Source organism: Bremia lactucae, linkage group LG18, assembly GCF_004359215.1.
Source record: "Bremia lactucae strain SF5 linkage group LG18, whole genome shotgun sequence".
NCBI classification, from domain to species: Eukaryota; Oomycota; class Peronosporomycetes; order Peronosporales; family Peronosporaceae; genus Bremia; species Bremia lactucae.
Genome location: NC_090627.1, coordinates 1,088,433 through 1,113,851, shown reverse-complemented (window position 1 = coordinate 1,113,851; position 25,419 = coordinate 1,088,433). Strand labels below are relative to the sequence as shown.

At 47.9% G+C, this 25,419-nt stretch overlaps 7 protein-coding genes across 7 annotated transcripts; 3 read left to right on the top strand and 4 right to left on the bottom strand.

Annotated features, from left to right (window-relative positions):
- Positions 1-212: 212 nt before the first annotated feature.
- CCR75_001614 (uncharacterized protein) lies at positions 213-2,021 on the top strand (the record flags this gene model as incomplete). The annotated part of the gene is made up of 1 exon (XM_067959716.1): positions 213-2,021. The coding sequence occupies one exon, from the start codon at positions 213-215 to the stop codon at positions 2,019-2,021; it is 1,809 nt and encodes a 602-aa protein (XP_067819776.1).
- A 75-nt stretch (positions 2,022-2,096) lies between these two features.
- Positions 2,097-3,884, bottom strand: CCR75_001615 (uncharacterized protein; the record flags this gene model as incomplete). Its single annotated transcript, XM_067959717.1, has 1 exon — positions 2,097-3,884. One exon carries the CDS (start codon positions 3,882-3,884, stop codon positions 2,097-2,099), a length of 1,788 nt encoding a protein of 595 aa, XP_067819775.1.
- A 199-nt stretch (positions 3,885-4,083) lies between these two features.
- On the top strand, positions 4,084-4,713 carry CCR75_001616 (uncharacterized protein; the record flags this gene model as incomplete). The annotated part of the gene is made up of 1 exon (XM_067959718.1): positions 4,084-4,713. One exon carries the CDS (start codon positions 4,084-4,086, stop codon positions 4,711-4,713), a length of 630 nt encoding a protein of 209 aa, XP_067819777.1.
- Positions 4,714-5,198: 485 nt separating this feature from the next.
- CCR75_001617 (uncharacterized protein) lies at positions 5,199-6,152 on the top strand (the record flags this gene model as incomplete). Its single annotated transcript, XM_067959719.1, has 1 exon — positions 5,199-6,152. The coding sequence occupies one exon, from the start codon at positions 5,199-5,201 to the stop codon at positions 6,150-6,152; it is 954 nt and encodes a 317-aa protein (XP_067819840.1).
- Positions 6,153-6,783: 631 nt separating this feature from the next.
- Positions 6,784-7,908, bottom strand: CCR75_001618 (uncharacterized protein; the record flags this gene model as incomplete). Its single annotated transcript, XM_067959720.1, has 1 exon — positions 6,784-7,908. The coding sequence occupies one exon, from the start codon at positions 7,906-7,908 to the stop codon at positions 6,784-6,786; it is 1,125 nt and encodes a 374-aa protein (XP_067819649.1).
- A 1,991-nt stretch (positions 7,909-9,899) lies between these two features.
- Positions 9,900-10,454, bottom strand: CCR75_001619 (uncharacterized protein; the record flags this gene model as incomplete). The annotated part of the gene is made up of 1 exon (XM_067959721.1): positions 9,900-10,454. One exon carries the CDS (start codon positions 10,452-10,454, stop codon positions 9,900-9,902), a length of 555 nt encoding a protein of 184 aa, XP_067819648.1.
- Positions 10,455-10,464: 10 nt separating this feature from the next.
- Positions 10,465-14,685, bottom strand: CCR75_001620 (uncharacterized protein; the record flags this gene model as incomplete). Its single annotated transcript, XM_067959722.1, has 1 exon — positions 10,465-14,685. The coding sequence occupies one exon, from the start codon at positions 14,683-14,685 to the stop codon at positions 10,465-10,467; it is 4,221 nt and encodes a 1,406-aa protein (XP_067819782.1).
- Positions 14,686-25,419: the final 10,734 nt, after the last annotated feature.

Here is a 25,419-nt window from a genome sequence, read left to right as displayed (position 1 = left end):
AATATAACGCGATACTAGCGGACGCACAGTAATAAGTTGGTTTACTTTTTCCACAACCCCGGCGACGCTAGCCACTAACTCATTCTGTCGACTTAAATACGTTCCATGGCCACGCAAGAACGCGCCTGTATCGGTACTAATAACCTCTCCAGGGGTTACGACTACAATCTGAGACTCGTCTGCGAGTTCTAGTGGCGCATCCTCGGTCATCGATGACCATTGCCGTACTCGCACCTCCATACCCTCTCTCTGTTCGAACGTGGTTACAAAACGTGGTTATGTCGTACCCACGCAATTCGTGTGACCCACACATTTTGGTCACTTGGCAAATGGGGCTCTTCAATCCGGAGCTGCTGGTCGGCATTCTCTTGGTGTTCGTGCAACTGCGGCTGCGCTCTTACTTTAGCATCGCAACATGGCTCGTAAATAATCTCACATTCTTCTTACCCCCTGAAGACGAGCTCATTGCGACACTTAATGGCCAGCCAGTGTCAAAAGGCAGCAAAACAGCCGTCGCCCAGCCGCTTAGTGCAGCCGAGAAGATGGAAATTTTTTACATTCGAGTGGCCAAGACCGAGCATGGTGTATTTAATCAAACGCTCTTTTACGAGCTTTATGAAATGTTCGTGGTCCTCGTCTCGTCCGCGACGATTGGAAGCTTCATTGGCAGTATCCTAACCTTCGTAACCCCATGGGTAACCCCGGAAGCCACCGACCACGCTGACGTAATAACGTATGGCCTTGTGTCGGCGCTTCTTGTAGCGCTGTATTTCCCATTACAGCTCAATTTTGCACAAGGATGGGCAGGGTACGAGGCTCGCCTCGGTCTCGCAATCGGGTTTCTAGGCTTTATTCTATCTGGATTCCTCCTATTCGCGCCCAAAGGTTTGTTTGATTTTAACGTGGAAGCAGTCGCTCCTGTACCAAGCAACCGCGTGATACTTCTTCTTCGTGCCGTGGGCTTTACAGACGCGGATCTCGTGCGTCTATCACCATTTATCGAGGTCCCCAAAGTATCGCTTTATGTGTCATTAACTTGTCTTGCTGCTGTCTTTACATGCACAACATTCCTCCCGTCATTTCGATTCGCTCGCATGTACTCGGCAATGATTCAAGACAAACAAGTCTCGGTCCTTCAAAAGGCATTTCTTCACTTGAATAGTGTGTTTCCAATGCTACTAAGCGTCTTGTGGATCCCATGTCTTTCAAGTCACTTCCTCGTGCCATTCGAGCTCGTAAAATGCTCTCCTCGAGCTTTAACGCGTGATTGTCTTGAGTCCGATGTCCTAGGACTCACTCGTGCGATGTCGCGCGACATTTGGAGCTGGTATAGCCTCACTGAATCGCAATTCCAGTCGCTACGGATCGACGTGGTGCTTTTTGCGTGTCTCGTACGCTTGCTCTGTTTCCGGCTGTATATTCAGACGTTTCTATTGGAACCTCGTGCTTTCATGACGTCCCTTGTATGTCGTCCAGGTCTTGTTAATGGGGCGGTCTTGCAAAACAAAGTACGGCTTCAATTTAATTATGTCCCAATTATTGCATTGCAATACCTCGCACCCGTAGGTGTGCTCTTAACATCGGCTTTGCTCTATTGTAAACACATGGGTACATCTCTTGGGATTTCAAAGTGTTTCAAATGGGTACTTGAACAATTTGTACCAGATGTATCGATTCCTCCAGCATCGTTGACGCTCTTACCGGATCCTAACGCGCTGCCAGATCTTGGTGGATTCCGACTTGGTGCGGAATTGAATTCAACTACTGTGACTTTGTTTCTGCGCGGAATGAGCCACTTTTCCATACTCACGGCGGACGTCTATGCAGCCGTACTGGGGTTTGTGATTGCGTTTGTGAGCTTTACAATGGTTGCAGTGACTTGCGCGGGACTAGTGTACTCGCGCCATACTGCGCACGGCGGGATTGAACGGGAATTGCCAACGATGCGACAGAATAAACAGACGCCAAAGACGCAAAAGAATCAACTGAAACGTTTGAAGGTTCAAAAGAAGACCAAGTAGCTTAGAAACCAAAGATGGCAAATAAATGTATCTATTTGCTTTGTATTTACACGTCTCGTTGTTAGTGTAGCCATGTTACTGCGTACTTTTCGAGGCAAGGTACGTTTTCCAGCCCAAGGTAGCCATTTCCTCAATCTTGTCCTCAACGTCTCGCTTCTGTGTATCCAAGTACGTCGCCATAGCTTCAACGAGCGACGAATTGCCCGCACCGAGAATCCGAACTGCAAGCAGTCCAGCATTCGTCGCGTTGCCAATGGCCACGGTGGCCACGGGGACACCACGCGGCATCTGGACAATGCTCAGAAGCGAGTCTTGTCCATTCAGCGTCGACGTGACAACGGGGACACCAATTACAGGCAAAGGCGTGAGCGCCGCGAGCATGCCTGGCAAATGCGCCGCCCCGCCAGCACCGGCAATGATGACTTTTAAGCCCTGATCAACCGCTGTCCGTGCGTATTCGTACATGCGTGCGGGTGTCCGGTGCGCCGATACAATCGTGAGCGTATACGGCACGTGAAAGTGCTCGAGTATGTCAGCAGCGGCCGCCATGGTCGACAAGTCCGAGTCCGAACCCATAACAATGCCCACCACAGGCGTATTTTTTAGGGACTTTAAGCTCGAGCGCTGAACTGTTTCAGGCGAGAGCGCTAAGGCCCGCGTTCGGAGCTCGTCAAGCGTCGACGCAGTAATCGTCACGTGTCCTACTTTCCGACCCGCGCGTACACCTTCTTTGCCGTAAAAATGCGCCACAGCACCAGGGACGTGCAGACTCTGACGAAGCAGTGCAAAAGTCACATCTTCTGACGCCGTAGCGTCACCAAGAACATTCACCATGAGCGCCGTGGGTACGCGCATCGCACAGCTTCCAAGCGGGAGACCCGTAATTGCCCGTAAATGTTGCTCAAATTGGTCCGTTTCGCACGCTTCAATGGTATAGTGGCCGGAATTATGCGGTCGAGGCGCGATTTCGTTCAATAAAACGTCGCCTGTGGCCGTGAGGAAGAGCTCGACGCCATAAATTCCACGGCCTTTGAGCTCCGCGACGGCCATTTGGGCCATTGTGGCCGCACGCGTGGCCACGTCTGCGGGGATTTGAGCAGGAGCGAGCACTGTATCGCAGATACTGTCGCGTTGTGTGGTCTCCACGACGGGGTACGCGCGGACGTCACCGTTTGCGCCTTTGACGACCATGACAGCGAGTTCCTTGACAAAAGGAACCCACTTTTCCGCGTACAATTTCCCTTCGTCCTTGGTTAGTTGTGTTGCATCCACACTCGCGCCGTGTGTCACGAGCTCTTTGGCGCCAAGCTTTTCAAATGCGCTCACGAGGTCTTGCTCGCTTCGTATGACTACATTGCCCTTACCATCGTAGGCGTAGCGACGCGATTTAAGCATATAGGGGTACCCAAAGTGGTTTCCGACTTGACAAGCTGCTTGGAGCGACGTCACAATGTCGTACGGACCCACGTCGACGCCGTGGACTTGGTTAAAAAATTGTTTTTGCTGGTATTTGTCCTGAATGAGCGCAATGGTGGCAGGGGCTGGGTGCACGCCTTGTAGATTCGCTGCTTTATTGTCCTGTAATTGCTGCAAGAAAGCGCTATTCACATGCTCGATCTCGACTGTCAATACGTCGCACTTTTGCGCCAACTTTGCAATGTCGTCTTCCTTTGTGAAGCTACCGGGTATGGCGTGGAGACCTGTCTGGCCTGCTGGCGACGCAGCACCGAGTGGATCAAGCACGAAAACCTGAAGACCAAGACGGTGGGCCGCATTGGCCATCATCCGACCAAGCTGACCTCCACCCAAGACCCCCACCACGGGCGGAGGAGCTCCATGAATATCAGTGGTGAGCACTGGCATGGGATTTTCAAGCTATAGTTTACTTTGGGGTACGTTCAACGTACCCCTAGTACATTTTTTGGTCTTTTTCACAAGGACCAAATTTTGAAACCGGTATTTGTGAAATCGTTTAGGATTTAAGGAACTGCACTTGTTACACGCACAGGATGTAACACACCAAAAGGCACATTTATTTTCTAATTTGCCAGTGTACCACTTCATGGCGACGAAGAAACGATGTGGCCAGCGGTATGATAGGATTATTTGCCTAACGCTGCGGTCGGTGCAATTGGCCATGTGCATCGTGGCGCTAGCGTTCGTTGGTGCAAGCTTTCAATCGCACACGCTTTCTTTCGAGACTGACGACGGAGAGACTCATGACGTGACTGTGTACTATGGTGGACCTGCCGTAAATCTCGTCATGGTCGTCACTTTTGCCGCATGTCTCTACGATCTCTACTTTTTGCTTTTAGTCTATACTTTACAGTGCGCATCGATTCGCGCGTCTTTCAGTTTTGGCGTTGATGTCACCTTTACATTGCTCTTCGTGAGTGCCGGTTGCGCGCTGGCTGCTAGCGACTACTTGCGGTACTGCAGCGCTTTGGATCTTAAAGTTCACTGTGCCCTGTTGGCGTCTGGCACGGCGCTCTGTTTCATGGCGTTTGGGAGCTTCCTACTTTGTGTGGCGTGGGGTGCGTGGATGTGGAATAGAAGGATCCAGCCAAGCGAAAAAGACCAGCTCGTGTACAGACGCGGATCGCTAAGCAGTTCTGTGCATTTTGGCGTCGGACTTGAGTTCGAGACCGCCACAACTTCGTATGTGCACAGGATGTCCGACGACATTATGTAAAAGAAAAAAAAGGGTACCTTTTGCTGTCGTGATTAAACTAAGATTTAGATGTATAGCTAAGTGAAGAAGAATTTGCATGTGATTAATACGCAAGTGAAAGACGATAAGTATCCTTGACTAATAAAAAACAGAAAAACCCTTGCGCCGGCGGGTTTCTTAAGGGTTGCAACAAGTATTAGTGTTGCTCAAAGAACTTGCGGGACACGCTTCATGCATATGTAGCTGTAACCAAAGCGCTTTTAGCTTATGCTTCGCATGTAGTAGAGCTAGACCTACGTCGATTGTGATGCGATAAGTGATACATTGCTGCATTCTGCCGTTTCACAAATCTTGCCACCGATCCTCTTAAAATTGCTTGGCATGGACTATTTCGTGTGTTTTTGAAGATGTGTAACCCAATATTATTAAAAAAAAAATGTTTTGTATATTCCATACCTATTCCAAGTAACGCCCCTAAAACAACGTCGACTTCACTCTCACTGGCCATGCGGTCTCGACTCGTGCGTCATCTTCTTCGCCCTCCAATAGCATCTCAAATCCCTCGTCGTTGTGCTTCCCAGTTCTCTCCATCTCTTTTCGTTCCTTCCAATTCCTCATCCAATCTAGCTCAAACAACATCTACACGCTGCTACTCGCAGTCGCACAATACCAACAACGATTCCACTATTTCTGAGCCCGAGTCCACGATGTACTTAGGCGTGGTCTACAACGCTGCAAAAGTAAAGAAATACAGTGCCGAGATTGATATCGAAAGTCACGTGATCAGTGGCGGCGAGTATTGGACCGCCCTCGAAGCAGCAAAGGCTTACGACGAGCTCGTGACACTCTACTGCGACTTGGACGAGCCGCGTAATTTTCCTGAAAGCAGTATTATCGCCACCAAAGACGACCATGGCAATGAAATTGAATGGCAAGCTCCTGATGCAGGGAGTCGCCATGCTGACTTAATTCCTTGTGTCCCCAAGACGTACTTGACGATTCAAGAGGTCCAGGAGGCCCTGGAACGGGAAAACGCCATTGACGTGTACACCATCAACTTGGCTGGAAAGAGTAGTTTAGCTGACTACATGGTCTTTGCTACAGGGCGATCGCAAGCTCATATGCGACGCATGGCCGACTTATTGATTCAGTCGATTCGAACCCGAGCAATAATGGACGATTTTGACTACATTGTCGAAGGTCGAGATTGTGACGATTGGATGATTGCGGATTGCAATACTATTGTAATTCACTTGATGTGTGCGAAAACGCGTCGGATTCTAGCATTAGAAGACCATTGGGAGAATATGGTCGAGGATAAGCATCGAATTTATGGCAACATGAGCGAAGACGAGTATATGGACAAGTTTGGCACGAGTGAGCTCATGGAAGACCTTGACAAGAACGAGCTCGAGAGTGATTGCAATTCGACGGATGACGCAAAGATTGATTGGAAATAATTGCAATGCAATGTATGTGTCAATTATTGTACTTAGATTGTTCTTGCGCGCGCTTAAGTATACATCGTACCGTCGACGACAGCAGCCACTCTTTAAACAACACTCACTACTTCACTACTCATAAATACCCTCTCGTCTCTCGCGTATCTACACATGGGATCATATCACCCACACTCTTGGCTACCTTCCCATCAGTGAAGCCATTTAAGAAAAATGCTAAAAGCGTCGACCGAATGCATGTAGCCATTGTCCAGTCCATCAATTCGTACGAAAAAAACTTCCAGCATCGCAAATAAAAGTAATAACGCAATCGACAGGTTCTTCTCTCAAAGGAGTCATGAGTCCTTGTAAGAATTCCCCACCATCAATGCTTCATCACCTCTATACTCAAAGTGTATTAACGTCTACTGCTTCCACAAGGGCAATGAGCCTCGTGTTTAGCACAGCGTATTAACCCACCATCAAGCATAGTTGCAATTCCAAAACCTTTTAACCAGATCATGGCTACAGTTACACATTCAACAGAGAGTCATGAGTCTCTGTAGTCGCTCCACTTTTTTCACGTCTCGAGAATAAAAAGAGTCATGAGTCTTTTTTTTTCTCGCGTCAAAACCAACTCCACGCTTCGATGTTACCACCGAGCAGTTGTTTCTGCCATACATGTATCCAATTTCTGCCGTAACCCACGTAATTCTCGCTGTAATCGTCCCGTTGGAGTCGGAAGACGACCCTCACCGGGCTGTAATCGTGGCATGCCGTCAATCGAATCATTCCTACTATTATTTTGGCTACTACTTCCATGCGATCGTGTTGTCACGTGTTGTAATCGTTGAAAACTGCGTGGTGAACTCACGGGAGGATCCAATCGAGTGGATAAATGCCGTTTATATGGCGCTACTCGAGCCGATCGCGGTGAAATATCTGGAGACGATGACGTGGGGGACGTCCCGGAGCGCGAAATTTCCAATCGTTTGTTTTTCTTTCGTCGTAAAGCGCCACTTTCAGTTGATTTGATCTCGTTAGGCAACGTCAAGTCTCGTTTCTTTACGCGGAGTGGCACGGATGTATCCATTGTATACGTACGTTGCTCTTGGCTACTTTCTTTCAGAGGTTTTGGGTCAATCCCCCGCTCGAGTGACTGCAGCCGCACAAGCGCGTCGGTCAAGTACTTGTTCTGCGCACGTTTTTCATGCAATTTCTTCTTATAGTGCGCGACTTGAGCAAGGATGGCGTCATGGTGTTCGTGCTTTTCATGCACGACTGTCACGAGACGCTGTTCAAAGCTCTGGCTCGTTGCAACAGCGGTCTCCACGCGACGTTCGAGTGCTTGTATCTGTCGTTGTAACGATTGATTTTGTTCTGTCTGATGGGATGTTTTGGCATGGGCTTGGGCGAGTAATTGAGTAATGCGATCACGCTCGTGTTGATTCGCGTCCAACGAGCGCGTGTAGTAGTCTTGTTCCTGTTGTAAAAGCGTCTTTAATGCGGCAATTTCAAGCGTTAGTGCTTGTTCGCGCGCCGCCGCGGCTTGCTGATTGGATTTCGCACTAGCAGCTTGGGTTTCAAGCTGTGTGACTGTCGCGGTGGCCTCGTGGGTCCATTGGGTCTGGTGCGCTTTGGTCTGTGCCAGCTCGTGCGTGAGCAGCGCATTGTGACGCGTTAAAGTTGCTACTTGCTTCTCAAGGGCGGCAACCGCTCGAGAAAACTCGCTCTGGAGCTGCGTGAGCACTTGGCGGTAGTAAGTATCGGTCGCCATAGCGCGGGGGCGGGTGTCGGGTCCCACGTCTTGGGGTTACGTTTGGTAGGTTTCAAGGCGATTTTAAAAAATTGGGCGGGAATGGGTTTCGGCGCGAAAATTGGGGGCTGGTAAAAAAGGAGGAAAAAGACCTGTGAGAATGAATATGCACGAGAAAAAGGTGTTTTTAGATTGGGATTAATGGTTAACGTGGTATGACTTTCATGGCAGCACGGCAAGGATATTGCAGAAGCGGCATTGGTGAGCAGATTGTTTTGATTCAATTGACAAAGCTCGCTTTTGTTAGTTCTGGGTGTATTTAGATGGAAGCATATTAATGAGGTGTCGATCTTTATTCTGTGCAAGGAAAAACGAGAATGTTGTTTCACGAACAGTTATCTTGATATTGGAATGAGTCGAGGTATAAAGTATGAAAGGAAAACCATATTTTGAAATTAAATCATGCAAAGTACTGCGATTATTACACTCGGAGCGCGACAGTTAACTAAATTTGATCATTGGAGCACCGCAATCGCTACTCTACAAGGTCATTGTTAGAATGAGGTTTCATTGCTGAGCAAATTGATCCATTGACTCGAAGACGCTCTGTCATTTTGTATAAAATAGTGATATTCGAGTTGCGGATTTCATGTCTAAATAATTTATGGCAGCAGCATTGGCTTATAAAAAAAGAGTGATATTCGGGTTGCGGATTTCATGTCAAAATAATTTATGGCGGCAGCATCGGCGTAGTGTCAAAGGCTAGCACATCGTAAATGTAGTCCAGATTGATGAACAATAAAAAGAATGACAAAAAAACTCTCAAGGCTTTTTGCTAACTCATGCAATTACAGGCTCCTTTCATTTGCATTTATCAGATGATTGCTAATTGATGACCTCGGACTGCAAGCTTCGGGTACGCTCAACTGGCGCTTCCTTTATACCAGAATACTAGTGCGAGGTATTGGAGCTTGCTATTTTTGCTGTGGCGAACCATTTGGAAACTTTTTCGTCAGCCAAATCATATTTTTCTTTTAACCTTATTAAAGCGTGAGTTTGGTAGTGGAGCACAGAAGTTTACACTGCTGCCAAATTTCAAGCTCTGGTAATGAGTGGCATCCTCTGTGATTGTAGCACATATTAAATTTGGAAACAAGAGTATTCGTTGTAAATAAAGGATACCAACATTTTTAATATATAGAGGTCAATCCACAGTTTTCGCGCGCACTACCTTGAGTAAATTGGAAGATTTCGAAACTAACTATCTATGCAGAAAGCTAGATATTAGAATCAGTAAACTATTATGATAGCCGTGAATAGGCAATACAAAAATAAGGCAAAGGGAGAGCCTTCCTTGATCATTGTAACTAAAAAAATGATCTGTCAATTTCATACGCATCAACAGTTCTTGTAGTCATTTCCATGGGAATATCGTGCCAAAACTAGCCCTTTCTTGCATTTGTATAATCAACTCGGTAGATTGAGACTGTCTTTTTAACGAGATCAGCAGAGCATTGCGCTCAACCGTAAAGAGCTTTCTCATTAAATAAAAATAGACAATCATAAATCTTGTCGTGAAAAACTCTGCAGTTTTCAATCACGAGTCGCACGAGTCTAGTTCCTCTCAGGAGTTTTCGATACTCTTAAATCCAAAGCTGTTTAAAAGTGCCATTTTACTACAAAGCGTATCTTCACAACTTCATGCGAAATTGAATATTGAACAGCACAAATGTTGGTCCAATGCATTGTCACATACGAGAGGAATGGCGTCAGGAACGCACTAGAAATACAAGAAAGTCTCTTTCAAAAAACACAACACAGACGGTAAAGATGAAAAGAGTGCCATGTGCTGTTCCGAAACGAATTACTTTCATCCAAAGCAACAAGAAAACGACAACATGCGATAAGTATACAAAAAGGTTCATTGTAATAACGTTTCAAAAGTCAAGACTAGCACAAAACCTCCGCTTATCAATCTCTGGCACCAAACGACTTCATGTACAAAGCGTGTCTTACATCACTTCACGCTGGCTGTAGTAATTATTCGAAGACGAATGACCGTTCATGGCGTTTCGGTGATAACGGTGCGCCGCGAACGCGGCAATACAAACGACGCCAGCAATCGCGCCGACAACAGCGAGCGCAGTCTTCGAACCATTGGAATCATTGGTATCTTCTTCTGTTGCAAAGGTGGCTTGCACCGCGCGAGATGCTGGCGGTGAAACAGCGTCCAAAGGTTGCTGCTGATTCATGTCCCCATCGTTTAATGTCGTTGTGCCCACGACTCCATACTCTCCAGATGGAGGAGCGTCGTTGGAACTGTCGGGCTTAATGACACCTTCTTTGGTCGGTTGTTGCCTGTTGTCGATTGGCATGGGCGAACGAGACGATTGCGTGGTGTTGGTCATTACCTTGTTGCCACGCATTGTTGGGACCGGCGTCGCAAGAGCAGACGGAGAGGCTTCGGTCGATGGAATTGGTGTGGGAGTCATAGAAGACGCAGTATCACGGCTTGAAGTCGTTTCCTTGTCCTCTTCGGAACTCATAGACATGTCAGTCGAAGACATTGGTGTCGCATCATTGAGTGTGGGTTGAGGAGTTATGGGGGGACAGAGGCGAGTCGTTGAGTGTTGGGACAAAAGAAGTCGGTACGTCCACTGGCGTTGGGGCTGGGGTGACCATGTCTGGGGTAGGGGATGTGCTGTTTTTGGCGGTTGGGGCTGGCAACACCGCTTGGAAGGTACATCCCCAAACCCCCGTCTGTACCATCGCACATACAGAATCTTGCGGCGCGACGCAAGAGCTGCTTCTGTTCGTGTAACTCAAGAGGTTTTCGTGACAATCGGCCACGGCGACATCGCCGGCTCTCGGACAGAGCGTACCCGTGAGCGACGACGACGTGCCACTGCAGACGGGTCCGGCAATGCAGTACGTCGCATCAAACTCTACCGACACTTGTGTGCAATCACTTGATTGGTTCGTCGAGACAAATGGCATGTCGTTGGACACTGTGCCACTGGGCGAAGCATCTGGCATCGTGACAGCAGGGGTAGGGAGGTCTTCGTCACCAGTAGGTGCCGGGGTAGCTGGCACGCCATTAGGCATTGGGTTAGACATGGGGTCATTCGGCGAAGCACCTGGCATCGTGACAGCAGGGGTAGGAAGGTCTTCATCACCAGTAGGTGCCGGGGTAGCTGGCACGCCATAAGGCATTGGATTAGACATGGTGTCATTCGGCGAAGCACCTGGCATCGTGACAGCAGGGGTAGGAAGGTCTTCGTCACCAGTAGGTGCCGGGGTAGCTGGCACGCCATAAGGCATTGGGTTAGACATGGTGTCATTCGGCATGGCGTTGGGCATTTGTACAGCAGGGGTCACACCTGAAGACGGATCTTCTGGTTTAGGGTTCGGCGATAGACCAGGGATAGGTGTCGATACAATTGGGTAATCATTTGGCGTCGAGCCCGCAGGAGTTACGCCAGGGAAGTTTCCTTCTGCAACAGAGCTTGGTGTCATTCCCTCGGGGGTGGAGGTTGGCGACGATCCCGATGGAATAGATTCTGTAATTTTAGGTGTAGGACTCGGCGTTGCGCCAGGCATAGACGTCGGTGCAAGTGGGTTACTATTTGGCATCGCGACAGTAGGAGTCATGCCAGGGAAGATTTCCTCAGGCATGATGACGTTTGGTGTCGTCGTTACATTCGGGGTGGGGGTAGGCAACGCTCCCGAAGGCGTACCACCACCATTAGGGTTCGTTATTTCCGGCGTGAGGTTCGGTGAAGCACCAGGACTAGTCGTCGGGGTAGGGATAGTCGATGGGGGTACAACACCAGGGAATGGAGCTTCTGAGGCAGGAGATTCAGTAGCTAAAGAAGGTGGCGCTACAGGGACAGTAAAGTCCGTGGTTGGTGGCAAAGCTCCAGTTGAAGAAGGATTCGTGGTGGTCGTAGTGGTCTGAGTGGACGTATTGTTGCCCAAGTTGTCTCCTCCAGTTGACGTCGTCGGGCCAGTGGGTAAATTGGGAGATGCATTTGGGAGCATGGGAGTTCCTGAGGCACCCGCAGGAGCTGGCGAAGGGATTTCTTCAGGAGCTGTTGTGGATTGATTCGGTACATCGGGAGCCGTTGTGGATTGATTCGGTACATCGGGAGCCATCGTTGGGGTCACGGAAGTTCCTGTTGGAGTCATAGATGAGTTCCCTGAAGATCCCGGTGTCATGACAATAGTAGCTCCTGGGATTCCAGATGGAGCCGACGAAGGAATTTCTTCAGGAACTATTGTGAATTGATCCGGTACATTCGGAGCCGAGGAAGGAGTCCCTTCAGGAGCCGTGGTGGATTGATCTGGTACATCGGGCGCCGTCGTTGGGTTCATGAGAGATCCAGTAGGTGTCGAAGAAGAGTTGGTTCTTTCAGGGACCATTGAGCTTCTTGGCGTCATGTCAGTAGACCTATCGATAGTGCTGGTCTCTTGACGCGTCATTGTTCCATTCGTCTGCGACGTTGCGTCTGACAGAGTCGTAGCAGTAACCGTCGTCGTTGTCGTGGTCGTCGTCGTTGATTGAGTCGATTGATTCGCGTTGCTTTGAATTGTGGACGTTGTCGTATTTGTCGAGACAAAGCCCGTGTTGACAGTGGAAGACGATATTCTATTCGTGTTTGTACCCGTGGTTACGATCATGCTTCGGTTTGATAACTCGCGTTCGGCTTCAATTAAAAGTCCACGCACTCGCTGGATATAGGTTGTGGTTACGTATGTAACCCTGCGCGTGGTTACGCGGCGGTACGATGAGAGAATTCGTTGAATGACCGACGTGTTGGCAAATACAAGGCTCGAAGCCGAGAAAGAAGTTGACTGGACAGCCATTTGGACAAGGCCCGAGCGTACAAGGTCAAGGCGTTGGCCACAGTCGACACGGTTTGACACGAGGTTCTTGGTTGTTACGAACGCCGACGTGAGGTTACGCGTACCGTATACCCTGTCGAAGGTCGAACACTCGAGTAACTTCATGTGCGTCGCGACGAGGTCTACGCTGCCGTTGAAACGATTAAATAGACCAGTGTACGCAGCCTGAAGCCACGCCCAGTAGGTACCCGACGTAGCAATTGATGCCGTCACGTTTCGCATCACAGACCTTGAACCGAGGGTTACGTTGGCCACGACAGTCGTGGTAGCGCCATAAAGGGTTACACTCGTGGAAGAGGACGCGTTCGAGTTTACAACGTTGGTGTTTACAGCATTTGAGTTCACCACGCTGTTGCGAGAAGAAGTGTTGACACTAAGGATGCCATTATGCTTGGTCGTAATCACGTTGTTCGAGTAGAAAGGAAGGTACCCCGTGTACCCATTGGTTACGAATGTACCCTCTGTAAACATGGCATCGTCGATACTAAAGTTGCCCAAGTACGTGTACATAAACTGGCTCACAAGTTGACCGCGGCGAATCGTCGATCGAGACGTCGTGGAAGAAGAAGCATTAGCTGCCGTGGTTACACGGGTTACGTTAGTGGTCGTGATACGTTGCCCATTGACAATACGGGTCGTCGTACGGGTCGTCGTTCGCGTCGTTGTTCTTCTAGACGACGTCCTCTTGATTGCAGTGGCATTAAGTGACGTATACGATGCCGCAAATGCACGGTTGAAACCAGGACACATGTCGTTGTTGCTTAAAATTTGTTGACGGAGAATTTCAGGCAATTGGTACGTATACGAGTGGTCGCCAAGTTGTTGAATGTCGGCGTAATTCCAATTGTCGTCACCAATGTAACCAAAGTATTGACCAAGCGTTGGGTGGTCCGTAACATCAATGGTGGTACCATTTGCGTCCGTGGTTCTCATCACGAGAGGTGTTGTTGCGTTAATTCCATCAATGGCACCACATGTTTGGGACGCATTGGCATATAACTCCAGTGATTGGGTAACCTGGTCGACGGTTACGGGTACCCCGATACGACAGAGGTGGTACACATGAAGATACATGTCAAGAGACGCGTGCCACGAGTAGAAGAGTACGTCACGAGCTGCGGCAGCTGTAGCAAAGTCGCCACCGATGGTGTCAAGCATTTCATTATGGATACCATATTGAATGCCTTCTACGAACGACGCGTAGTCCACGGACGTGGCCACGACACTCTGGAACGAGGTGAAACTCGCAGCGCTGGGCACCGGTTTGCTTGACATGTCGTCACGCATGACGTAGGTGCATGTGCCATTGGAGCACGAATTGCTGTATGGAGCGCCAATTAATGCGACACCCGTGGCGTTAACGCTGTCATCGGCGAGCACGGATACCTCGGCACTGACGTTTCCTGCTCCGCCTAGAGCGAGGAAAATGTCACTGCATTCCCAGATATTGGTGCATTCGCCATTAATGGTACGCACGTACGCCGTGTGGACATCATAGTACGGCAGCGTCAAGCATGCAAAGCGTGTATCCAAGTCACGAAGGTACGCTTCGTACGCGATCAAGAGGCGACGATGCCACGATAGGAACGCGCACGAGTACTGCCCTTGTGCTTGACTCAACGAGTCGGCGGCAATGTCTGCAAATGCCGACACACCACCGTCGGCAATGGCCATTTCGGTGGCTTCTAGGTACAACGCTTGCTCTTGAGCCGTCAACGACGCCCAAGGCTTGCGCACACGCGTCGAACCGCAGATCTCATTACCGCCTGGTAAGCCCGTCACATTGTTCGAGGCGCTAAGACTTGGTGTAATATACACGTCTTGCGTGGATTCCTGCGCCGCAGTAGGTACGGCGTGGAGTAGCAGCGCTGAGAGTGCAGCTGCGAGTCTCATGACGAGATTTAAAAACCTTTTTTTTAAATTTCAAGAACAAGTGGCTAAGTGTCCTCGGAGGAAAGAGGCCAGTTAAAGAATGAGAGTGCCAAGTTTTTTTTTTCTCTTCTCGTGCCGGGGGGATTGAGGATATAGTGACGGCCAAAGCTTGCACGACGGGAGATACTTGTCTTAAATCAGTAGCTTGAGCTTTGGAAGCACTGGCTACTTTAGGTATCCAGAACAATGGTTTTTTTGGCAAGAAACTTGTCGAACACGTATTGTAAGCATATTATTGAGTTAATTGTGGTACCCTGTCCTGGGTGGCAAAATTTGGCGAAGGATACCTCGTGTCTCGTCTAACGAAATAGAAAAAAATACTGTATTTTCTGCTGACTTGTCTCTACAGTAAGGGATACCTCGATTCCTAAATAATTTCTCAATCGTGCATATGCTTGATTTCAGAATCGGCCACTCCTCGCCACAGTGGCCATGATCTTGGTTTGTGGACATTGTTAAGTAGAAGATCTGGTAGAACATTCTGGACAAAGGACCTGGTAGAGGATGGTGGTTCTTCTATGAGAGTGGATATTTGCCGGGCTGTCCCCAGCACGCAATTGTGCAGAAAGCGGCCATTGTCGAGTAAACAATCTTTTTGGTAAATCTTCAGCGGCCGCAATCTACCGTAATCTAAAAAAGCCGTGCTGTTCTTGGACTTTGCCTGGATTTAGCTTTTCAAAAAGCATATTCGAAGGAGAATGCCTAAATTTCAGATTCGAACCATTTGCAACGCTTCCAACCGAAAACAAGACACTTCGACACATAAGCTAACGTCTCACAACCTTTGGCTGGCTTAAAGTTTATTGGTGATTAACGTTTTTAACGCAATTGCTATCGGAGAGCAGGTACGAGCACCAGGCTGAATCAAACTTTTTTGTTTGCTTCCCATCTTGAGTTTTGAATCACGCCTTGGGGCTCGGTGAATATAAAATTCGTATTGGTAAAATCAAGTTACACAATGGACAAAGTCTCGTAAAACTGACGTCAAGAGCATCCTAGACGTAAAGCAATTGTTGTCGCAGTCCTTGTTCGTACCTTGAAGGGTGCGTTCATCACGCGGTCACCCGTATCAGGCCATGAACAATCTAGATTACTAATCTCTGCAGCACATACTTCTTCTGGCATGAGTAACAAAAATTTGCAGCTTTATTCATGCATCACCCACACCATGCCTAGAACTTTAGCGAAAGAACCTGCCTTTTTGGAATGCGATGCATACCACAATGATGGTTACTTTCGACATGCAAGGCGACAATAAAAGTACGAGTGGGACTCTAAGGTTGGCTCTGTCGCCGGAGCTTATCATCTTTTTTGGCCGCAGCCGGAAGAGTAGAATTGTTTTTTTCGAACTCATAGATTTGCTTGGTCACACCTAAACCAAAAGGATTGCCTGAAAATTTCTCGGAATCCTATTGACTTATCAGGTCCAGTCGGCCCTTCCAAGACATCGGACGATCAGCCCTATAAATTTGATCATGGTGCTGCACAGTCACCCATAAGTATGTCACATATTCCACTGTTGCCTTCGACACATGTTGCGATCGAATTATTAGAAATAGCCCTGAATTTACCCGCTGAACGTGAACTTTGTTTCTCTTTTGGATGCGAATTGTTTGAAGTGCAAACCCCTGACGAGAATCCTTAGCTTTCTTATACGGATCATTTAGTGCAAGCTATTGGGAAACTTCGAGAGTTGGGAGTGCACAACTATCTTGAAATTGGCAGGACATAGAGACTACTTACATGGAAAAACTATGAATTATCGCCTGGACTATCGCATTAAAGTGTACCACTCTCATGAATCGCTTCTTTTCAATTCCGTAGAGATCACACTTAATCGAATGCTTGACAGCTGAATAGTTATCTTATCTGTGAAGGTGTCTCGTTTCATAAGTATTATTTCCTTTAAGAGTAAGAATCATATTATTTTCTATAAAAGGAAATAAGCAAAGAAGTATCAATAATTATCCTTATTGACTACTCGAAATGATAGTTCCAATATTACCAAATCGGGCAATTTTGATGCAATAAGATAATAGTTCTATGAATTGGAGAGAGAGATTTCATGACTGTCTATTTAACATAAAATTATAAACAAGATGTCTGAAAACTTTTGAGCCAGGACCATAACTCCGGAGTCGGTAGCTAGTCGTAGCAATCTCCTGTTGAAATCGACCTATTTCCAGGCTCGTAAAGAGTCAAGAGGTCGATACAGGTATGCATAATATCCCCGTCCACAAATTTGTCAGGACCGCGATGTTCTCGTTTCGCCAAAGCGGTGAGATGTCTGATCCCAAGCTTCCAATACCTTGCGGCGCTGGCCTGGGCCGTCGGTTGTGTTCCGGGATGGATTGCGTCATTTCGCTCTCGACGTAAGTGAGTAAGGCAAATGCTACTCATGATGAACCAAATGCGGCTCCAAGCGGCGACACCTGCCTTCACATCATCCTTTCGCAGGAGCTGGAGCCTGTGACGCTGTCCCGCAGGTAAAACTGGCACCTGCCGATTCACACTTGTGAGGAAGCGACGAGCGCAAAACGACTGGCCATCGCGTTCGCCCGTCCAGTGACTGATGAGCACACCCCAGCACGCGCGAGCCTTGGGACTCCCAAAAGATATGAGCCATGTTTTCTTTCCGCCCAATACACGCCGCTAACGCTCGACAGCTATTGTCCACGTGGCGACCAGCAGGGAAGAGTCTTAATTGCGTCGTGGCGAAGCGGTAACACGTTCAGACCTAATAGTCAGTAAGAACGTAAGCGTGATTTAAAAGCTGAGACGGACACTGATGGGCGGTCGCCCGCTGCCAGGGATCTGAGCCCTGGACGTCATCGTAGCGCCGCATCAGAGGTCGTAAAGCGACAGCCAGCTGACGTTAGTGAAGCTTGAACGCTCGGCAAAAAGGTTGACGCCCGGACAGTCCCATTCGCAACGGTATCTGGTCGACCCAAGGAAAACGATGATGTCGGGGGTGAGAGTCAAACACGACGCCTTGGAGCCGCAATTGCTGAGCCGAAAAGATTTTTCCCGCGACCGAGACAGCAGTCAGCACCGGGAGGTGCCCAATAAAAAAACAGTGAATGCCGTCCACACTCTGCTTCAGGTGTACGGGGTCGTCAGATAACTTTAAGGACCCCCTCCGTATCCAGACGACTCTGCCGCGACACTCCGTGACCAGTCGTAATTAAAGCAAAACGGCGGCGCATGGCGCATTTTTAATGCCGGCTCGAACGGAAGACGCAATCCAATAGCTATAGAAGGTGAAGCGAGCAGGACCGCTGTCGCACAAAGCCGTAGTTTGGGCTGAGAGTGGTGAAGGCACTCAGCCGGTGAGAAGGTAAAAACAAATTGGTCGGTCCAGTCCGTTTAATGTGCAGGTCGGCGATCTGGCAGACCGCGATTCGATCATACGCGGACGAAGCCAGAGGACGTCCTTTATCATCCCGGATCCACGGATTATCACTCCAGCCCAGTGTTCCCCAGAAGCGATACAGCGCGCACCATTGAGGGTCCGGAGATACAGGCATAGCTGGAAAAGGCTAATGATACGATACAACCCAGTCATCTCCATCCCACCAGCTATTGGCGCCACGAAGCAGAGTCGTAAAGAACGTAGCGGCCCGCTCCCGCAGAAGCATGGAATGCTCTGCCGAAGGTTGAAGAAGTGTGTCTATATCCTGGACCTAGGAATCTCGGGATAGTCTCGAGAAACAAGGTGACACCGCTTTCAGCTGAAACCTGCCATTGAAGACAAATCCGGAGGTCGACGGCCACCCCTGATATGCCCATAAACACCACTTGCAATCGTTTTGTAACTAATTTGCAGCAAAGAAATTGGTCGATAGTCCATCGCGTCCGCCGAGTCAATTTTTTTCCGTAGCGGTATAATTAATGCTTCGAGAAAAGAAGGCAGGGGATCTGCGCCTGCCAAAATTTGATTGCTCAGAGTCACTAAAGCGGGGACAAATATCGCTGGTGTGTCTTTGTACAAGTCGTTGCTCAGACCGTCCGGCCCCGCCAAATTCTGGCGACTAAGGCTGGAGACTACTGCTAGAACCACTGCCTCCGTGAAATCCGCCAACATAGTGTCATCGTCCGTCGGTGTCAGCAACCTAGTAGCGAAAATTTGTTTTAAACTCCGAATGTAGTTCTATTTATTGGTTGATTTAAGTTAAAATCAACTCCGAATGTAGTTCTATTTATTGGTTGATTTAAGTTTAAATCAGCTCCGGCCTTCGCTATAAGACACAATTGTGCGGTGCGCAAAGAGGCGCCATACAAAGTTTGTTATCAATATAATAAGTTATGTAGTAGATAGAAGATCGTTACGTAGGAAACTAAATTTATTAGAATATTTTACACTTTTTCTCTATCCTATAGCCATTTAATTAATTTTTGGTAGCTACGACTACTTACTTACTTGTAATCTTCCTCGGCACGTAGTGTACGTGAAGTTTCGAGGCACCTCACCTACACTGTAATCAGTGTAAGGTTAACTTGTACTTATCAGAACTAGTGAAAGGTGCCTCGTAATATTACGTATTGATAGTAATCTCTACTGCACATCTTGATGCGGCCACGCTCTACTTAAGCACACACCCTAGCACAGCGAGGAAGCGGTTTGACCGTCTACTCTCGCGTGCAGTGAGGTAGTTGAGGTGGGTGTCTTAGCGACCTCACCCAATGCACTAAGTACTCTGGTATACGTGTCGTCACGGGAGCGGTGATCCGACTCCTCGTGCGCACTTACCAAGTAGGAAGTAGTTTTCAGGCAGATTTATATGTAGTCGTTTTGAATATGAATACCTATTTTAACCAATCACAAAATTTTATATTTGTACGGGCGTATCTTTCTAGATACCTCGCGTAACAGATGACGCTAGCGGTCATCCCTCTTAATGTGAATGCACCTACGTGCATCACATACGCAAGGTGGGTCACAATGTGAACCACACCCATGCGGTGGGTCTAATATCTTTACTTAAGTAATTGACCATCCCCCACTTAACGGGGACTGTATAAGATTAGGGCAAATTTAGCCTGTTACACCACCTCCCCCTTTAAGGATGACTTAACATTTTGAATTTCGTCAAAGAGGACAAAGGAACAGCGAGATGTTTTACGCGCCGCTTAGTTCTCTCATTCACTTTTGCTACCTGTGTCTTGCACGGAGCTTAATATGCCACCTTAAAGGGGCAAAAATGGTAAGTCGTCTGCAAAAACACCCACTCAACCACGCCAAAGCGCACGCGCCGCCTTAGTACGCCAGCAACGTCTTATGCCTTAATCCAAACGCCGACAGCTACTGTTGCTGTCCCGTTAACTGGGTTTAAGGATCCATCCCACTTAACAGTGAGAATCTCGATCCGTCGCTCATTGCCGACTTACAATGAGTCGGCACCTTTGCCGTAACCTCATAGTAGTGATGCGGACAACGAGCTAATGAGGAAGGTTGATGGCGCATTATTGCCCATCCAGACTTCTCTCATTGCTCCAAACATGGAGACAGCAAAGTTTTTAATGCTGTCAAGTCGTCTACGTTGGCTAGTGCAGCGACCATTAATGATAGCGCTGCCCATAAAGGCGCAGCCGCTTCTCCGATGGGTAAAACCACAACGCCTTATGCTCAGACCATAATCCATATGGGTTTTGACATAGGAGGATTCGGAGCCTAAAGCCCCGCCGACGACACGTGAACATGCTGAGTCGGTGTCACAAGCCAGTCGTATCGAACATGGCTATGTGACGGGTGGCATTCACTTATGTCCCCTCCATCTCGATGGCCTCGTGCCAACGGGCCGAAAGCCTCGCTACTAGAGCGTGCCATCGTAGACGCACGCACATAATTATTATGGCGTCTATGATGCATGAAGGACTCAGGGGAAATCGCTTGAACGTATATCCCCGATCCCGGTCGTATTGCGCTCAATTTAAACGCCCAACCAATACGAGGAGGAAAATATGCGCAGCATTTATCCGCATTCCAATGCAATGATACAGCGGTCGCAGCGAACTAATTTCGCCCGCTTGCGCGTGGAAGAAATTATGTGCGGTTCCGTACCCCCGTTTATTCTCATACGCTACTTCTGCTAGTCCATTTAAGACAAGCGAAGAGGTCTCAGCTGGTGTTTCTTTTTTAGGCAGTCACCAAACTGGGCATGTCAATAAGTAGGGTATCAATTGGTTTCCAAGAGTCGGTCCTCTTTGGGCAACCTCTCCATTGAACGAGGATCTGATATCTTTGCCTCACGGAGCGGTGGGCAAGCAACCTTCAAACAAGGAAGCGTTGGTTCCCACCCGCATCCATCAGGACAGGCGGCGCCCGAAAGGAGTGATAATCTCACCCACCTACTCGCGGCTGTCTTACCTTCGTCCGTTAAGTCGCAGGCGTTAAGCGCTACGGAACGACGTATTGTGGATCTCGAGAGCAAGTCTTGTGACTGAATTCTGATCTTCAGGATGTCCGCGCGAAGGATCGTCAGGGTTATGAACGCCTGAAACTCTTGCATGACATCCTGGAGAAGATGTGCTGAGGGACCCGCATTACTCGCGTGATATCCCTCGCTCACCGAGTCCTTTTCGTGGCGGAAAATTTCGTTCGGCTGATAGATTTTCACCTTAACCGTCCCCCCTCACCCGATCGACGTTCGACGTTCGACTCACAGTCGGCGTCACCATTGGTCTCCTTAGACGGATGGGAATGTGACCTGATTTGGTTCTACATACCGTTCAGACGACCCAATTAAAATTCGGGATGCGTCTTCATACACGGGTAAGGGTGGGCCTATAATTTAGGTCTCCAATCTCTCATACCACCGTAAAGGTCCCAATGAAATGCGGCAACAACTTCGTATTACCTAGTACTAAATATAACCCTTTTCCTCACTCGCTTTAAGCATCAAACTTGCCTATGACACCGCCGAGACGTCGGTTATAGGACGTAGTTTTATTGACCACTGCTAAAGTGGCAGGGTCACCAGGGCGAGTTTCTGTCTTTGACAGGATAGCCTCGCGGGTCATCGTCATATTTTTGAAACTATGACCTAGCAAGACTGGCGTCCGAGGATGGCGCAGTCCATTAATAATAAACGGTGTCTCACCCGTACTGGCGTGAACACTGTTATTTATAGCGAATGCCACAAGAACAATTGCTTGCTCCACGCTTTGAGAGTTGCTATAGTGCGTAAGACATCCGCCACGACCCGATTGGCACGTTCAATTTGGCCATCGGTCTGGGGATGATCTGCGGTCGACATGCGGAGCTTGCTACCTAGCAGCTCGGACGCATGTCGCCAAAATCCAGACGTAAAACGTGGAACCCGGTCCGACACTATGGACTCAGGCATCCCGTGTAGTCGGTAAACAGGATCCAGGAACAAGAGAGCTGCTTCCTTGCCTGTAATCGATGTTTTGCATGGTGCTAAATGCACAATTTTGCTCAATCTGTCTACAAAGACGACGAGCCCCGTCAGACCCTTATGATCGGGCGGCATGCCAAACATGAAGTTCAGACCTACTGACTTCCAACAGTCCGTTGGAATTCATAGCGGCTTCAGTGGCGCACTGCTAGACGGTGCAGGCTTAATGCGCTGACACTGTTCGCAAGAGTGGATATAGTTCGCCACCCATCTATATAGGTGTGGCCGCCAAAATTCCTCTGACTCTCGTAGAATGTCTTTCACGGCCCAGATGCCCACTAGATGGTGAATCATGGATCTCGTGAAGGATCATCAGCTTAAGATCTGTGTCATGAGGGACATAAAACCTCAAGAGATCACACGGTCGCAGCTGATGCCATAATAGGCCACCGCTATAGCTAAAGTGACTTAGCTTAGCCTGAGGTGCGATGGACGCGAGAAGAAAGCCGGATCGTGGAAAGGACTACTAGTGCTGTTAAGTGCAGGTGGGTGCTTCTATAGCAGCCACGCTCTACTTAAACACACACCTTCAAGCACAGTGAGGGGCGGGTTGACCATCTTCTCTCACGTGCAGTGAAGTAGTTAGTGGGCGCCAATAGCGACCTAACCCAACAAGCTAAGTTCCTTTGTATCGTTATGGAAGCGGTAATCTTGCTCCACGTGCGCTTGTTATCTAAGAAGTAGATTTAAGAACGATTTACATGTAATCGAATTAAATTTAAAACCTTTTAACCAATCAATTGATGCCATATGTGTAGATGTGCACGTCTACATTGTGAGCGTATTGTTCTGAATACCTTGGATCTTGGATGACGCTAGCCGTCATCCTCTTTAATGTGAATGCACCTATGTGAATCACATAAACAAAGGTGAGTCACTTTGTATTTGTGCACCACAGGTCTAAGTACTTCACATGATATAATTGACCAAACCGTTACTTACATAAAGTGTAATTAATGGGTTTGTGTCACATAGGGCAACTTTAGCCTGTTACAAAAGGATAATAATTTTATACTTCTTTCTTATTTTCCTATTTATACGAAATAATATTTGTAAAACGGGGCAGTCACTATAATGACTAATGTAGAGTGACAGAGAGTAGTGACAGAAAGTACTATAGTGTCTATCTTTGTATGTTAGCACTTGTTTGTTTTATTTCAATTCCGGCTTTTCTTTGCGCATGATAAATAATCCCGTGCGCCTAGCTTGTGAGGCCGCAAAGCTGGCAGCTACACGACTAAGTGTAGCTTCTAGTGAGGCAAATGTTTAAGTAGACGCATGAGCGTCTACTGTGGTAAGATCGTCACTCCTACTCCAATTAGAGGTGACTGGTACGAGCCGGCGTCATCGTCCGACTCGGTGACCACTGTTGAGGCCTCCAATTCGCCCGTGGCTGCGTCTGCCAAACCTAAAGGTTCTGATGTGACAATTAAGAGGTAATTGCGACGTTATTACACTCGTTAGATCCTTTTGGTGTCCAACTCGTTAACGAGTAACGTATCTGCGAAGCACTGAGGATACAGCTTGCTATAGGCGAAAGTATACGGCATTGTATATACCGCATGATTGCGTGTTTAAAAGGAGGGACATCTGAGCTCGACGTCGAGATCTCGAACAATGTACTTGTAATTCGCACACAAGGCGGACAAGAAAAGCCTGACTATACTGATGTACTCATGTCTCTACTAGCCGGGAGCCAATAAGAGGTGGGTCGTGACCTCCAGAAATGGACGCTTAAGGATTTCCATCGCTGATTTCCACACCTGAAGTACAACACGATCATTACAACGGCGCAAGAACCAATTGCAAGGATTCCTCTCACAGATAAGATCAGGGCAAACTGCATTGCATGTGCTCAAGGAAAGAGACAAAGAACGCGCAATCAAGAAAGAACACTGGAGACAATTCTCCGATTGACGTTGTTGTGAAGTAATCTATACGGATTTTCAGGGGCCGAAGAATCCTAAGGACAGACTTGGAAATCGGTTTATGCTCAACTTTAGTGACCACCGAGCTAATCACAACAGGATATTTCTTGCAAAAGGGGGGACATCACTGCGCAAAAGTCCGGACATTTCATAGTTTTTTTTCGAGCGCCACTAAAACTGTAGAATTTATGTGACTAAGAACAGATGGTGGTGAAAAGAATCGTACTATAACTTTTCCTGTAAAATAACCGGAATTGCTCGCCAATTTAGCATAGATCGCAATCAGGCGAGTTATAATTATGCAGAAAGTATGCGCCGCATAATTATGAATGTTAAGGAGTGTAAGATTTAAGCTTCTACATTTTGCGGAGACGCGGTGTAAAATGTTTCCTACATCCTAAACAAAAGCCCGAGCAAGCTCATAGGCGTAGTGACCTAAGTCGCTAGGTTTTGGAAATTAGCGACAATGATCGGAAGAATGGACGAAACGAAAGGAATCGGGTATACATATCCAAGAACATCTTCGTCGTCGTCATTCATCCCTTAGAAACGGAACACGCTCACGAGTGAGCAAAACGAGCATTGCATCGGACACATTTTGCGGAAGAAGACAAGGCATCGCGGGAAGCAGAAAAAGCTTTTTTTTAAAAATGAATAAGACCCAAGGTTATAGAAACAAGATGACAGGCCAAGAAAGGACACTGGACATTTACTGTTGAAGGGCAGACGTGGAAATGAAGCTTGAGTGCACCGTGGACTATGGTGTCAAGCAGAAGTGCGACGTGGCATATAGCTTTGGTGCAGAATATTTTAAGAATTACGGACTGGCTATGCGTAGCAGTCAGAAGTACAAGTTGATCGTTGCTGTACAGGAGCAATCCGGTCATTAAAGAAGAATAGCGTATGGAGAATGAATGTGCCTCCCACCGGTAGCCATGTGCAACACACGAGGTGGGTCTTTAAGACCGGAAGATGCGGATGGGTGTTAGAATGTACTATATTTGCCAGGTGGAAAAAGGCCAAGAGCGCCCGGACTTGGTTGGCAAATTATAAGAAATGCGATAAGGGCAGCAATTCGAGGAAGAGCGATAAGATGAGTAGAAAAAGGGCGACAAGAACAGGAGGTGCTCTATTACGTATGCATGTTAGTTAGTCTTAGAAAATTAAAGCTAATTATGAATATATTTCACTTTTACTTTAACCTAATTCTGCGGAAGTGCATTGCTTACCTTCCAAGAGGTATGTGCTCAAAGAATCGCGATAATGGTGCAACCAATCCGGTTGCATCTGCATCTGCTGATGTGGATGACGGTCGTAAACGGGACGTCGAATATCAAATTAAAGAAAAG